Raw genomic sequence first — 13,519 nt, 5'->3', positions numbered from 1 at the left:
ATATGGTGAATAGTGTTTTTGAGAAGTATTTGCACAGTCATTTTGCTCATTTAAACCTGTTTACTGAAGTGGTATATTACAGTTATGATCTGCTTGTGTAAAACATCCACTGTATCTGAGGTGAGACTCACTTGGTAATATAAATGACATTCTTGTCATGTGGTTAGAGGTATTACCAAGATTTATTTTGTGTTAACGTAAATTACTTTGATTTAAAAGAAAAGGTAAAAAGAGTAACACGCTCAAAAGAGACTCTGAGCTTCTCCAGAGGAGCAAGAGCCCTGAATGATATTTGGAAAGAGGTTCACTTAATCACTTAACTTCCCGTTAGTCGTCGATTTGCTCGAGCGGTCGCCAGTAATGTCTCCATTTGTCCCTGTCGCTTGCTAGTGTAGCCAAATGGTATCTGTTCGCTCTGGGAACATGAAGAGCCTCAAACCGATCATTCATGATCTTGATGAAAAGGTCTGACCATCTGGTAGGTGGGTGGCCACGCAGTCTTTTGACATCCCACAGAATCCAGTCGGTAAAAGCTCTAGTCCAGCAGTCATCTTTAAATCTCATTACGTGAGCAGCCCATCTGATATTTGGAAAGAGGTTATATGTGAATATCCTTCTCCGTGCCTTGGTTGGAAGTTCTAGGCCCTAAGTCTTGTCAGGCATTGTCAAAAAGGAACAGTTTTGAACTTCTGATGCTTTCATTACATTGCCGTTGATTTTTTATTTTGATTTTTGTCTTTGCCACAGAAGGTTTATTTCTGGCTCTGAATTCATGGATCATTCCCGGCAGGGCAAAATTCTTTCATCCATTTTGTTCATGCATTAGTGAAGTCGTTTGATTCTGAGCTCTTCTTACAGAATCTATCAGTTACAGGTTCATTTTCTCTGCTTCTTCAGAAGCTCTTAACAAAGCCCTAATATTCTTCTCTCCTCAGATCAATTTTTCTTCCCTCAAATCAGGGAGGATAAAAGAATGAACATAAAAGTTGCCTATTAGTTTACATTGTCACTCTAGAGTAGTCTCTCTGGCTTCATTGATCTGATATTGTTTTTCCTTGTAGGTATGGTTAGATACAATACAAAGAGGGATTTTCATTAGTCAAATATGACTCCACTGAAAATTCTTCATTGATAGCCCTAATTCCTAAGTGTTGCTACTAGCAGAAGCAATTGATCAGAAACAAAGCATTCATGATGTTTTGTACAGTGGTAAATTTTTTTAAATGCTTCCTAATATCCTTTCTCTTCTGATATTATTTGTGTGAGAAGAACATCGGGCTTCTCTCAGATTTCATCTAGAAAAAAATTTCTATGGTTTATGGGATGTTATCTTTCTATACTGCCGGTTATATCAGCAACTATGAAATGCCTAAAACTAGTTAAATTGACCCACTAGATTTAAATATTTAAAATTCTGTATTCCACACCCAAATCAGGCTCTAGAAGTATCAATTCTATCACAATCATTTGACAAGTATTTCCATTACTTAAAGAAAAACCCATCTCTTTGATCTCTTCCACTAGATCAAATATTAAAGATTTCCAGGAATAACCATGGCCTCAGAAACAGCTAAAACCATGAGGGAGGAAGCCACCTGCTCCATCTGCCTGGACCTGATGACTGAGCCAGTGATGATAGACTGTGGGCACATCTACTGCCGTTCTTGCATATTTGAAAATCTTGAGAACCAGAAAAAGAAGTCACCTACTCTGGGAAACTTCCAATGTCCTCTATGTAGGACGCAGTTTCAAAAGGAGAGCATCCGGCCCAGTAAGCAGCTAGAAAATATCATTGACACCATTAAGAAGATGGAGCAGGAGCATCGGTGTGAAAAACACAAAGAGAAGCTCAGCCTGTTCTGTAAAGATGATGGTCAGCTTATCTGCTGGTGTTGTGAGAGGACACCAGAGCACCAAGGGCACACCACGGTCGTTGCTGAAGCTGCCTGTCAAGATTACAAGGTGAGTGTGAGTACTGTTTAGAGTGCTTCAGCAAGTACCCGTTCCTCTCTTGCATCCATGGACCTGAAATATTTTAATCTGAAACCGAGGATAATGTTATAGCTTTCATCACTTTAGTCTTCAGATAATCTTTATAACGGCTGTCTATATAATATAGACATATATAGACATGTTAATGCATATACACAGAATGTTCTCAAACCTTTATATACATAATTTAAAATTTCTTGCCTAATGACTTTTTCATTAGATATTACAGCTTTTCCCTTTCCCTTTCTAATTTTGTCAAGAGTGTTTTCCTAGCTATGTTCTGTGATCCAGTGGTCACTTCATGTGACACAAGACCCAGAGGCCTGGCTGTTCAGTGCTAGGGCCCTTCAGTGCTGTGGACCACCAGGTTCATACCTGGCCATAACAGGAATAGCAGTATCATATATGTTGGCGCTCAGAGAAAATAGCGGTCTGGAGATCAAATTCAGATTCCTAAAATAGCATTTTCTCTGTCTAATTGATCTTCTATTTGGGTTTGCATTTAGGGACCATACCCACAGGTGCTCAAGGTTTACTCCTGACTCCATGCTGAGCATCCATTTCTAGCTGTGCTAAGGGAACTATATGCAGGATCAGACCAGGTGTGCTTTTACAAGGCAAACACCTTAACGCCTGAACTATCTTTCTATCTGTTCCAGGCCTTTTTTGATAAACTTTAGTGGTACTTGGCCAACCCTTACTTTTATTTAGTGTTACTTATAGTACTAATAAAAATGTCAAGGTGACCTATTATCGTATAACTGAAACCCAAGCACGAAAGTTTGTAAATCTACAACTGTACATCATAGTGTTTCACTATAAATTATTATTATACATTATTATATATAGTTCTTTGAATAATGTTCACTGGGGGAAAAGTTAGCATTGTATACCTTAGAAGAAGGTTTCAATAGAAGAACCTGTTTTTTTAAATAGAATAATGATATTAATAAATATACCAATTACTCATGTTGTCCAGGAGATGAAAACTCTTCTAAAATTTTGATTATTGAATCACGATGAGATACTCAGTTACCAAGTGTTCATGACTGGGTGTCAGCCATACAGTGTTCCGACATTCATCCCTTTCATTGGTGTACATTTCTTGCCACCAATTTTGCCAGGTCCCATTGCTTTCCAACCCCTCCCCCACCAGTCTGCCTGTATGCAGACACTCCTCTCTCAGGGGATCAAATTTTTCACTTCAGAGTCAGTATCTTTGAAAGTGTAAGGACTATAAAAGTTTCCAATATTATTTTATGATCGAAAGTCTGTTATCTCTCCTGAGACAGATAATAAAAATTATCCAATTAATAAGCCATCATCAAACAATTTTTCTTTCAGGTAATCTTCCAGGAAAAGTTGACATACCTTAGGGAACAAGAAGACCAAAATTATGAATACCAAGAAAACATAAGAGAGCAAATAAAAGAATTTCAGGTAAGAATTTGAGTTCATTGACCTAAAATATATTCCCCCTAGAGTTTAGACATATGGAAAATTAGGCAAAACAATAGGATGCTTTAATATCATTTATCTAGATTTAGAGAGGTAAATCCCACATTATTTGTTTTAATGCTCCTCGTTGGCTACAAATATGAGAATTGAGCTCCTGTTCCTTTGACATTCCACCAGTAATTCTTGAGGAGTCCTAATATCAGTTAGAAGAAAATTAGTGGTGTCCTTACTTAGATTCATCTTGACTTGTATACAGTTTTAAAAATCTCAAAGTCCCTTCCTGTTTGAAGCTTAGACCTACCACTGTGAGAAATTTGTCACAATGCTAGGTCTGGCATGTAATTTGCATTCTATGAAAATAATCTTCTTGAGGAAGAGGGTCTCTTCAGATGGGACTCGTATTCAAAAATTTCATGAAGAGTTGCAGAAAGCAGTGCAAGAACATCTTCAAGGTCAGACTAAAGTCTATTTCTATGACTGACCAGGCTGCATAGGAGAGAAACTCAGAACTTTACTTTCCACAGTGATGTAATCCAAAATCTATACTCATTTTTTCACAAGTCATTGCATTTTGAGGTTTTCTTTCTTTCTTTTTAATTGAATCACTGTGACATATAGTTACACAGTTACAAATTTTCATGATTACATTTCAGTCATACAGTGATCGAGGGCCCATCCTTCCACCAGTGCTCATTGTCCACCACCGTGCTCCCAGTATCCCTCGTGCATCCCCCGTATCCCCCCACCACCAACAACTGTGCAGCAGGCACATTTCCTCTTACTCTCTGTCTTTTGTTTTTGGTGTTATGGTTTGCAATACAGGTACTAAGAGACCATGATGTTTAGTCCATAGTCTACTTTCAGCACACATCTCCCATCCCGAGTGTTCCCCCACACCATCATTTACTTAATGGTCCCTTCTATATCCCAGCTGTCTTTTCCTCTTGCATTTGAAACCAACTTCCAAGCCATGGTGCAATCCTCCTGGCCCTTATCTCTACAGTCTATAGGTGTTAGTCTCCAATTACATCACATTCTATTCCTGCACACAAATGTGTGCAGTCATTTTATGTCTGTCCCGCTCTTTCTGACTCATTTCACTCTCCATGTACATCCACTTCTATGCAAATTTCATGCTTTCATCTTTTCTAACAGCTGCATTGTATTGCATTGTGTAGATGTACCAAGGTTTCTTTACCCAGTCATCTGTTTTCCAGAACTCAGGTTTTTTTCCAGTTTCTGGCTATTGTAAGCAGTGCTGCAATAAACAAATATGTGCAGATGTCATTTCTACTGTATTTTTTGCCTCTCTGGGATATATTCCCAGATGTTATGTTGCTGGGTCAGATTGGAAAAATGTATGCAAAACAATATTTCTATATAATCATAGAAATATATTGCTGAGTCAGCTCTATATATAGTTTTTTGGGGAATATCCATATTTTTTTTCATAAGGGATGGACCATTTGGCATTCCTATCAACAATGAATGAAACCCCTTTCTCCCTGCACCTGGCCAGCACTGGTTGTTCTTGCTTTTTTTGATGTGTGCTAGTTTCTGTGGTGTAAAATGATATTTCATTGTTGTTTTGATCTGTATCTCCCTGATGATTAACGATGTAGAGCATTTTTTCATGTGCCTTTTGGCCACTTGAATTTCTTTTGTGAGGACGTTTCTGTTCATTTCTTCTCCCCATTTTAGATGGTGTTGGAGGTGTATTTTTTTTTCTTGTAAAATCCGATTAGTTTTTTGTATATCCTGGATATTAAGTACCTGTCTGAATTTGATTGGGTAAATCATTTCTCCCACTTCTTGTGCTCTTTCTCTATTTTTGGTCACTGTTTCTTTTGAAGCGCAGAAACTTCTCAGCTTAATGTAGTCTCATTTGTTTATATTTGTTTCCACTTGCTTGGTCAGTGGTGTTTCATCCTTTGGATAACTTTAGCTTGAATATTCCTCCGCCCCTCTTGGAGAGCCTGGCAAGCTACCGAGAGTATTCGATATGCCAGACACAGTAACAACAAAGTCTCCAATGGAGACGTTACTGGGCCCGCTCGAGCAAATCGACGATCAACGGGAGGGCATCATGGAGTATTCTGCTACATTTTGCTCCATGTACCTTATGGATCAGGTATGATATTTAATCCATTTGGATCTGAATTTTGTGATTCGAGGCAGACAGAGGACAGAGTTCTTCGGTTAGCATATAGTTTTTCCAGCACCTCTTGTTGAAGAGGCTTTTCTTGACCCAGTTCACGTTTCTTGCTCCTCTGTCAAAGATTAAGTGATCATATACTTGAGAGGTTGAGTCAGAATGTTCAACTCTGTTCCATTGGTCTGCAGATCATTTTCAAATCCAGTACCATGCTTTTTTAATTACTACAGCTTAATAGTACAGTTTGAAATGGGGAAAGTTAGTGCCACCTATTCTCTTTTTCCCAAGGTTTGCTTTAGTTATCTGTGGAGTTTAATTGATCCATATGAACTTTCCAGTAGTGTTTTGTCTCTTTCTTTGAAAATTGTCATGAGAATTCTTATTGGGACTACATTGAATCTGTATAATGCTTTGGGGACTATTGCCATATTGACAGTGTTAATCCTCTGTATCCACGAGCAGGGGATATGTCTTTTGTTCTTAGTGTCCTCTTTCATTTCTGGAAGTAGTGTTTTGCCCTTCATCTATGTAGTTATGCTGATTCCAAGGTACTTGATTTTCTGAGTGACTATTGTGAATGGGATATTTTTTCAATTTATTTTTAATAGTGAGACATCATGAGCTACAGTCTTTTTCTTAATCTCTCTTTCTTCTCTTTCATGTTTGTAGATACTTTTGGGTACTGTTTTTGTAACCTGTCACTTTTCTATTATAAACCTATTATTTCTTGGAGTTTCTTAGTAGAGGCTTTAGGGTTTCCTAAATAGAGTAACATATAATCTGCTAATGGAGAGAGTTTGACCTCTTTCTTTCCTCACTGTATTCTCTTGATATCACTTTCTTGCTTAATTCTTATGGCAAGTACTTCCAGTACTATATTGAATACAAGTGGTCAGAGTGTGCAACCTTGTCTTGTACTGGATATTAGAAGGAAGGCATTTAGTTTTTCCCCGTTGAGAATAATGTTTGCTGTGGGCATATGGTAGATACATAGCTTCAACTATCTTAAGAACAATTCCTTCGACTCCCATTTTGCTGTTAAGTTTTTATCAGAGATGGGTTCTGGATCTTGTCAACTGTGTTATCTGAATCTATTGATATAAACATATGGTTTTATCTTTTCTTTTATTGATATGAAGGATTATGTGGATTGACTTTCAAATGTTAAATCATCCTTGGATTCCTGGGATGAATTCTAATTGGTGTTGGTGTATGATCTTTTTGATCATTCCTTGATTAAATTTTGCTGTAATTTTGTTGAGGATCTTTGTACCACTATTCATAAGAGATATCGGTCTCTAATTCTCTTTTTTGGTGGTGTTTCTGTCTGCTTTGTTATGAGGGTGATATTTGCCTCATTGAGACTCTTTGGAAGTGTTTCTGCTTCTCCAACTTCTTGGAAGAGTTTAACAGGATTGGGAGTAGGTGCACTTTTAGAAGGCTTGGAAGAATTCACTAGTGAATCCACCTAGACAAGGACTTTTCTTTTTTGGAGGACTTTTGATTACTATTTCAATTTCCTTGATAGTTTGTCCAGGTACTCAAAGTCTTCTTGGGTCAACTTTGGGAGATTATAAGAGTCCAGGAATTTATCCATATCTTCAAGGTTTCCCTTTTTCTTGGTACAAAGCTTCTCAAAGGAATATCTGATTATCCTTTGAATTTCTGGGGTTTCTGTTGTGATGTCCTTCTTTTTTTTGTTTCTGATTCTGTTTATTAGGAATCTTTCTCTCTTTCCTTGTGAGTCTTGCTAGTGCTTCATTAATCTTGTTGATTTTCTCAAAGAACCATCTCTTCTTGTTTTTGATATTTTGTACTATTTTTTCAGTTTCATGTCAGCGGGTAGGGCGTCTGCCTTGCACGTAGCCAACATGGCCGACCCGAGTTTGATTCCTCCGCCCCTCTCGGAGAGCCCGGCAAGCTACCGAGAGTATTCGATATGCCAGACACAGTAACAACAAAGTCTCCAATGGAGACATTACTGGGCCCACTCGAGCAAATCGATGATCAATGGGAGGGCCTTTACTTTACTTACTTACATGTCATTAATTTCTGCTCTAATGTTTATTATTTCTTTCCTTCTGGCATGTTTGTGCTCCTTTTTTTGGTCATTCTCCCGATCTTAAGCTGTGAGCTTAGTTCTTTATGTGGCATCACTCATCCTTTCTGAGAAATGACTGTAGAGCTATTAAATTTCCTCTTATCACAGCTTTGTCTTCATTCTCATTCCATTATAGGAATGTCTTCATTCTCATTCTATTGTGTCGAATTCAATTTGCTAGTATTTTGTTGAGAATCTTCACATCTGTTTCATCAGGGATATCGGCCTATAGTTTTCTTTTCTTTTGGTGTCTTTGTTTCCTTTTGGTATTAGAGAGATATGAGCTTCATAGAAACTGGGAGAGTTTCTGTCTCTTCAATTTCCTGGAAAAGTTTGAGAAGAACTGGCAATATTTCCTCTTTAAATGTTTGGAAAGATTCGCTAGTGAATCCATCTGGACCTGGGCTTTCGTTTTGGGGAAGACTTTTGATTACATTTTCAATTTCCTTGATATTAATAGGTATTCTAGATCTTCTTGATTCAGCCTTTCGAGATTATAGGAATCCAGAAATTTATCCATTTCTTTTTTGTTCTCTTGTAGAGCTATTTAGAGGTCCCTTGCCATTGTTTGTTGTCGTCTGTAGACTTCCTGCAGCTCATCTTCCAGCTCACTGATTCTGTCTTCAGCTGTAGACATTCTACTGTTGAGGGCATACACTGAGTTTTATTATTTCATCTACCGAATCTTTTATTCATGTCATTTCTGTGCATATCTTTCCAATTTCTGCTCTCATTTTTTTTCTGTATTTTCTTGATTGTTTCTTTCATATCCTCCTTTTATTTACTGGATATCTGTCGCACAGTTTCATTGAGTTCATGAACATCTTCATTACATCATATCTGAATTCTTTCTCAGAGATTTCCCTTAAGTGAGTAACACCTAATGAGGTTTCTGGGCTGTTTTCATTGTCCTCTCCTTGTGATGGGGATTTGCATTGTTACTTCAAGTTAGTGTGGTGGTATGGAGACTGAGATGTTGCATGAAGTTGTTGGGTATGAGTAATTTACCTGCGGCCGCATTAGGATCCAAAGGCCCCAAATTAGGTCACGCCCACTTCTACAGTAGCCATGCCCACTTTGGTAGAGGCAACGCCCCCTATGGGTACCTGGTGTGTGTGTGTGGGGGGGGAGGTACAACCTGTGAGAAGAAGAAGACCGGGCTATTTGTTGGGGATGAACAGGAAGAGGCTCAGGTATGGTGGCCATCCCTTGGTCCTAGAGAACACCTGTGGAGTGTACACAGGGAAAGCGAAGTCCTGGGTTAGAATAATGACGGACATGAAAAGAGAAGCAGACTGGGTTGTGTGTTATGAACAAACAGGAAGATGGACTCTGTGTTTTTTCTGACGGTTCAGACATGTTTTTTGCAGGCCGCAGGATGTTGGGTTCAATTTTCTGATCCATCCTGTCATTCTTTGTCTTTTAATTGGTGCATTGAACCCATTGACATTGAAAAAGATTATTATTATCTTTGGGCCCTTAGTGTTTCATCATATGAATCTGCTGTGAATCTTGAGAATGATCCTTTATTATAAATTTCTTTCTTCGATCTTGCTGGTTTCACAATATTATCTCTCTATATGGTCTTCATCATTTTGATAAGGATCTGTCTTGGAATATTTTCATTTGGATTTCTTTTAGTTGGTATGCTTCCAACCTCCTGAACCTGTTTGCGTGTGATCCTAAACTCTGGAAATGTCTCAGCATTTATGTGTTTGGCAGTTTCTTCTTCCTCGGGGTTTTTATTCCTGTCCTTCTGGGACACAAATGATTCTTTTGTTATCCCTTCTGGCTTCATCTTGATTTTCTCTTGTCATCTTCCATCTTATCTAGAGTTTCCCTTCCATTTTCTGCTATTGTCTGGATATTCTCTGCACCTCATCTTGGAGTTCACTGATTATGTCCTACATAGCACTTACTCTGCTACTGAGGCCTTCCACTGATTATTTCATTTCATGTACCATTTTCTTCAGGTCTGCCATACCTGCTTATATTTTCATTTGCATTTTCCTCACTTCTACTCTCATATTATCTTGTATTGTATCAGCATTGCATTCCATTGATTCTTTGAGATCCTCATACATCCTTTAAAATGTCCATTTTTAATTTTTTAATTTTTTATCTCAGAGGTTATATAGCTCATGGTTACTGTTTGGTTCATCAGGGCGAGAAACTTAAATCATTAAGCCTGGTGGGTTTCTGCATTGTTTTACTATTATGACCTTTTTGCTTTGGAGTTTTGTCCAGTGTTCTTTTATGTCAATGAGCCTGTGATGGGATTATCTTTGAGTGTTACCATGGCTTATTGGTAGGTATGTAAAGATATGTGAGGCCTGGGTTAATTAGTGCCTAATATGTGGAGTGTAGGCACAGCAACTTCTTTCTTCCCTCACTATAAATCTCATGGGTAGTGGGAGGATAAAAGTTCCAAGACCCATGTAGAGAAATCCAAATCCCTGAGAATGAAATTTCTTGTTTCCCATAAAAGTTCTATTTAATAATAATTGTATGAAACTATTACATTTTGATTATTTATTTAGAGATAAAATTCCCCCATTTTTGGGCTATGCTTTATTCATTCTAGTCTGAAATTCTGAGTAAAGAAGAGTGCATCAAGTATAAGTTTAAGGTTTTTCATATGATCCTGCACATGGAGGAGGAATCTTATCTATGGAGACTGGAGAATGAAAAAGACAAAGTTCTCAAGAGACTGAAGGACAGTGAAGCAAAGCTGGAGGAGCAAAGCCAGGAACTCAACAAACACATCCAGGAACTGGAGAGGAAATGTCAGGGCTCAGCCCAGGAGTTACTGCAGGTGAGACTGTGCACATGGAAAAATGGATAAAGGCATAAGTGCCTGGGGTTTTAGAGAATCAGGTGAGGAATTTGGAGAAATGGTTTAAATTTTTATTTTATCCAAAATATTTTATTAGCCTCTACTTCCTCATCCTTTCTAACGCTGCCTTATTGGTGGCTCTTTCAGGGTCAGGGAAATGGGACCGATTGTACTTACTGGTTTTGGCATATTGAATGTGCCACAGAAGCTTGCCAGGCTCTGCCGTGCATACAAGGTATTCTTGGTAGTTTGCCAGGCTGTCCGGGAGTGATAGAGGCTTTTAGGGAGGCCTCTAATCGCCTTTGCAGGTGTTCCCTTGGTTCAAACCATATTTGAACCTCATCAAATGTGGTGCAGTAATCTTGGAAGACCGGTATTAAGTATCTTATGATGTGTCCAGAAAGCGTCCTGGAACGTGGCAGCAGCTTGGTTGTGGAGGCAGTGTAGGTAGTAGAGGTCTACCGATGAAGTATTTATCTGGTACCAGTAGGGTGGGTCTTCTGTGTGTAATCCCTGGATTTCTGGAGATTGGTGGAAACAGACAGGGCAGGGTAGTGTCGGGATTCTGAATTTAATCCCTGGGTCCCCAGAGATTGGTGGAAGGAGGCAGAGGATCTCTGTTCCTGGGTCCTGTTGAGCCTGAATAGTGGTGTTTATACATACTCTTCAAAGAATTATTTTGGGTCCTGGATCTTAGAAACATCTTGAGTGTTGCCATGTGGGCCCAGGAAACCAGTAACTGCAGGGTTGTTGATCAGCACAAGTTTCTTAGGTGGCCCAAGAGGGACCCCTAATTGGAGAGCAATTCTGTCCAAGAGTCACTGCCACTAGCTACCACCATATGAAGCATATGAAGAAATGAGGAATGAGGAAGGAGAGGTTGATAAAATCTCAAGGCCAAACTAGGCTGCCACAGCGAAGAAGGACAAAAATGACTGTCTGGATTTTCAATGCACATATGCTGCCATCAGATGCATCCTACAAGGACTTGATGGTAATCAGGTACGACATCATTGGTCAGAGTGAGATAATAAGGTATCAATCACATCATGCCTTTTTTGACACTGGAGAAGAACTGTTCCTTGAAACACGGGACAAAAAATGCAGCGGTGGTGTCAGTGTCCTCGTCAACATGAACATGGCCATGAACATTGATTCATTCAAATGCCTAACAACCCAAATTCGAAGATTACACTTGAATTGATGTGGCTCACTGCTGGCAGTTTCTATCTTCATTGTCTACACAACCACATCCAATTATGATGAAGGAGAAATTGAGAAGTTCTACATAGAGCTGGAGAGGTTCTATAAAGAAGACCACACCATCTACAAGATCATTGTCGCTGATTTTAATGCCAAGATAGATATCATTCCCATTGTGCTCCCTTCCGACATGCCATTTCATCGGTAAAGAAGCAAACAGAACCAGGCCCATACAAGGTCAGATACAAAAACCTGAAGAACCTCCCTTCAGTACTCATCAACACACTGGCTCGGCTCTTCACATACTACCTGTGTGAATGCAAATTTCCATATCAATGGAAAACCAGCAGGACTGTTCTACTTAACAAGAAGGGAGACATCCACGATATTGGCAACTATCACCTGATCTGCCTGTTGTGTGGACTACAAGCTGTTCACTCGAATCATCCTGCATAGGATTGGGAGAACACTGGATGAAGGACAACCATGCGAGCAAGCCGAGTTCTGAAAAGGATACAGCACGATCGACCATATCCACACAGTAACCAAGCACAATGAGGTTTCTTGGGAGTTCAAGATGCCGCTCTAACATTTATTGATTTAAAGAAGGCCGTTGATTCTTTTGAGATAGAAGTGGTCATTGAAGCCCTAGCCAAACAGGGCATTCAAACTCAATATATCCAGATCCTCTGTGAGCTGTATTATGGATTCACTACCAGGATCTCACCATTCTACAAGGAAGTGATCATCCATGTCAAGGGAGGGGTTCTGCAGGGTGATACCATTTCACTGAAACTCTTCAAAGCCACTCTTAAGAATATGATGCAGGAACTGGAATAGGAAGCAATGAGAGTGAAGATAGATAGATGATCGGCAACTACACCGCCTATGCCTCGCTGATGACATTGTTCTAATAACACAAAACATTAGCCAAGAGGCACAACTGCTGGCAGACTTCAACCATGAGTGTGGAAAGGTCATACTACAGCTGAATCTCACAAAGACAATGTTTATGAGACACAGTCTCGTTCCTACGTTCCATTTGCTCTCAACGGAACGAACAACTCCAAATGCAACTGTTACATGTACCTAGGTGAAGAAGTCAACATGACAAATAACCTGGCACCTGAGTTGCACAGGAGGAAGAGAGGGGTTTTGAAAGCCTTCAAGAGCATTGAAGAAATAACAAAGAGGATAAAAAACCTCTGGCTCTTGGTACATCTCTTCGATTCCACTGTTCTTCTTGCATTAACATATTCCTCAGAGTCCTGGGCCCTATGAAAACAGGATGAAAAGGCTACTCGAGTCTCCCAAAGACAAATCGAAAGAGCTATGATTGGAGTATCCTGCTTCACTCAAATGAGAGAAAGAATCCAGAGTATTGACCTCTATCGATGACCAAGAATCATGGACAATGTCTCATTTGCCAAGGTATTTAAAATCAGATGTGGTGGACACATAAAGAGGTTTTGAGATTACCATTGAACTGGAGCCATTACCAATTGGATTCCACAGGATGTCAAAATATCGTGTGCCCGCAAACCCTCGAGATGATCAGACTTCTTCGTCAAGACCCTGAATGATCAGTTTGAGGCTATTCATGTTCCTAGAATGAGCAGTTGCCATTGGGCTACACTAGCTCGCTACAGGGACAAGAGGAGACATTACTCTTGCCTGTTCAAGCAAACTGATGAGTAATGGGATGTCAAGTGGTCAAGTGATCAAAAACATACCCACATATGGTAAATTTAAGTGAATTCTTCTTTACATGTGC

At 39.3% G+C, this 13,519-nt stretch overlaps 1 protein-coding gene across 1 annotated transcript in view; it reads left to right on the top strand.

Annotated features, from left to right (window-relative positions):
* The first annotated feature begins 1,554 nt into the window (after positions 1 to 1,554).
* Positions 1,555 to 13,519, top strand: part of LOC130040128 (E3 ubiquitin-protein ligase TRIM38-like) — a 33,641-nt gene continuing 21,676 nt past the window's right edge. Inside the window, exons 1-3 of the mRNA XM_056132146.1 lie at positions 1,555 to 1,962; positions 3,337 to 3,432; positions 10,291 to 10,521. Of these exons, the coding sequence (XP_055988121.1) occupies positions 1,555 to 1,962; positions 3,337 to 3,432; positions 10,291 to 10,521 (735 nt within the window). The remainder of the gene's footprint in view (positions 1,963 to 3,336; positions 3,433 to 10,290; positions 10,522 to 13,519) is intronic.

This window comes from Sorex fumeus, unplaced genomic scaffold (genome assembly GCF_029834395.1).
Source record: "Sorex fumeus unplaced genomic scaffold, SorFum_2.1 ptg000094l, whole genome shotgun sequence".
NCBI classification, from domain to species: domain Eukaryota; kingdom Metazoa; phylum Chordata; class Mammalia; order Eulipotyphla; family Soricidae; genus Sorex; species Sorex fumeus.
Note: the sequence above shows the minus strand (reverse complement) of the source record. Positions and strands in the feature narration are given on the sequence as shown.